The sequence below is a fragment of the Nestor notabilis genome, unplaced genomic scaffold (genome assembly GCF_000696875.1).
Source record: "Nestor notabilis isolate BGI_N333 unplaced genomic scaffold, ASM69687v1 scaffold21270, whole genome shotgun sequence".
Taxonomy (NCBI): domain Eukaryota; kingdom Metazoa; phylum Chordata; class Aves; order Psittaciformes; family Psittacidae; genus Nestor; species Nestor notabilis.
In genome coordinates, this window is record NW_009910943.1 from 5501 (window position 1) to 7414 (window position 1914).

Genomic DNA, 1914 nt, shown 5'->3' on the forward strand with positions numbered 1-1914 from the left:
CCCTCCCCGGGCCCTCCTGCCACACTGGTGCTGAGCCAGGCCAGGATGCTGGTGGCTGCTTGGCTGCCTGGGCACGATCTGCTCATGTTCAGCTCCATCAATCAGCACCCCCAGCTCCTTTTCCATGAGCAGTTTCAAGCCATTCTTCCCAAGCCTGGAGGCTTGTATGGCCGAAGTGCAGGACCCGGCACCTCCCACCCCCAGCAGGTTTTAATAGGAGACCCCAAGGCCTGGAGGGGCAGAGGGGCTTCCCCTGACCTTGCTCTGCTCTTCCAGCCAGGAACTGCCTTTGGAGAGGAATGGAAACCACAAAGCCACCCGAGCCCTTCCCGGCCACTCACGCATCCAGAGGTAGTAAAGCCGCTTGGCCATGGTGCGGTGCTGCGGCGGGATCTCTGCGTCGAAGTCCTGGTAGAAACATGGCTTCAAGGGGATGAACTTCGGCAAGGGGGGGAAGTTGTTCACTTTCTCTGCAATAAAGAGTTTCACCAGCATTGGGCACTGCACAGAGGTCAACTAAACCAAGAGGTGTCCTTCTTCGTCTTGTTCAGCCCCAGGAACTGATGCTGGAATTAAGGGTTTCCCCTCATAATCACCACCCCCAAGCATCAGACAGATTTAGCCCTCACTGGCCACGTGGATCCTGCAAGCGTGGACGCCCACAACCCTACCAGGGACTAACAAGGTGACATGATGACCAGTAAAGCCCCAGATGGGCTTCAGGGGTGAGGGGCAGCCACACCAGAGCCCCGCCGTACCTGCCATGCTGGCACACGCTCAGCCTCTCCGTTCCACAGGAAAAGCAGGGGAAAAAAACCTGGGAGCTTTCCCACAGCTGCAGGAAAACGAGAGAAAACAAGTGATATGAAGTGCTTTCACCTTCCCCCTGCTAAGGAAAAGCTCAAAAAAGCGCTTTGCTTTGGCAACAGGGACACGCTGTTCCCACATCCAGGCTCTCGCTGGCAGCGGAATAAATCCCGGCTCCTGCGGCCTCAGGCTTCACACCGGTTAAGGCAGAAGATTAAGAGAAGATCCAGTGATGTGGGGCAGGGCGCAGGCTTCGCCTCCCACTCCCGACTGACCTACATCCAGCCCCCGGGAGAGGAGCCAGGCTGGATGGCAGGGACAGGAACAGCCCCATGAGCCAAGAGGCAGCTTGAAATCCTCAATTTCATCACCTAGCCCCCCAAACCCAACTGATTTATTTATTAATTCCTATTTTTACAAAGCATTCCGGCACAGGGAACTACCTGGCTCCGAGGCAGCCCCCATCTCTGCAAGCCCAGTTCCAGAAACCAGGCCGAAAGGGAGCAGGGAAAACAGCTGAAAAGACCAGCTGGAAAACCCCAACAAATGAGTGGCGATTGTCACTAATGAGTCACTTGAGCGCTGGTTTAAGGATTACTCACGGCATTCCGAACCTGGTGCTGTGTCTTGCAGGTGCCAAATTAAAGCGAGAATGAAGAGCTGAGGCCACACTGCCTATCCCCACCTTGCTCTCTCCCAGGTGGAGGAACAGCAGCAGGGAATAAGCTGCTCATGACATGGTGCTTGACGCTTGGATCTGGGGTGTCTCCGCCAAGGCAGAGCCCTCCAACCACCAGCCGGCACAAGGCAAAGCAAACCCGCCACGTGCTGTCGCCCGACATCCGCCGGCAGCCCACGGATGGCTCCAGAAATACGGATGGCTCCGGGAATACGAGCTGACGTCTCCCCGCGCACGTGTGCCGGGAGCAGGTGGGACCACCCCCCAGCCGACCCGTCCCGAGCCCGGCTCTGCTGCTCCACAGCTTGGCACGGACAAGGGCAATCCGCACAATTTAGGGGGAAAAGTGCGGGTTTTGGAGGTGGGTGTTGGAATATGGGGGTTACAAAGCTAAAAGGGGGGGATTTTGCAACGGAACAAGGAGGAGA

General features: G+C 57.1%; 1 protein-coding gene across 1 annotated transcript in view; it reads right to left on the reverse strand.

The window, feature by feature from the left end:
- SCAMP5 (secretory carrier membrane protein 5) overlaps window positions 1–834 on the reverse strand; it is a 4822-nt gene extending 3988 nt beyond the window's left edge. Inside the window, exons 1-2 of the mRNA XM_010012413.1 lie at window positions 759–834; window positions 342–470 (exon numbers count right to left, since the gene is read on the reverse strand). Coding sequence (XP_010010715.1) covers window positions 342–470; window positions 759–765 — 136 coding nt within the window. The 5' untranslated portion in view covers window positions 766–834. The remainder of the gene's footprint in view (window positions 1–341; window positions 471–758) is intronic.
- Window positions 835–1914: the final 1080 nt, after the last annotated feature.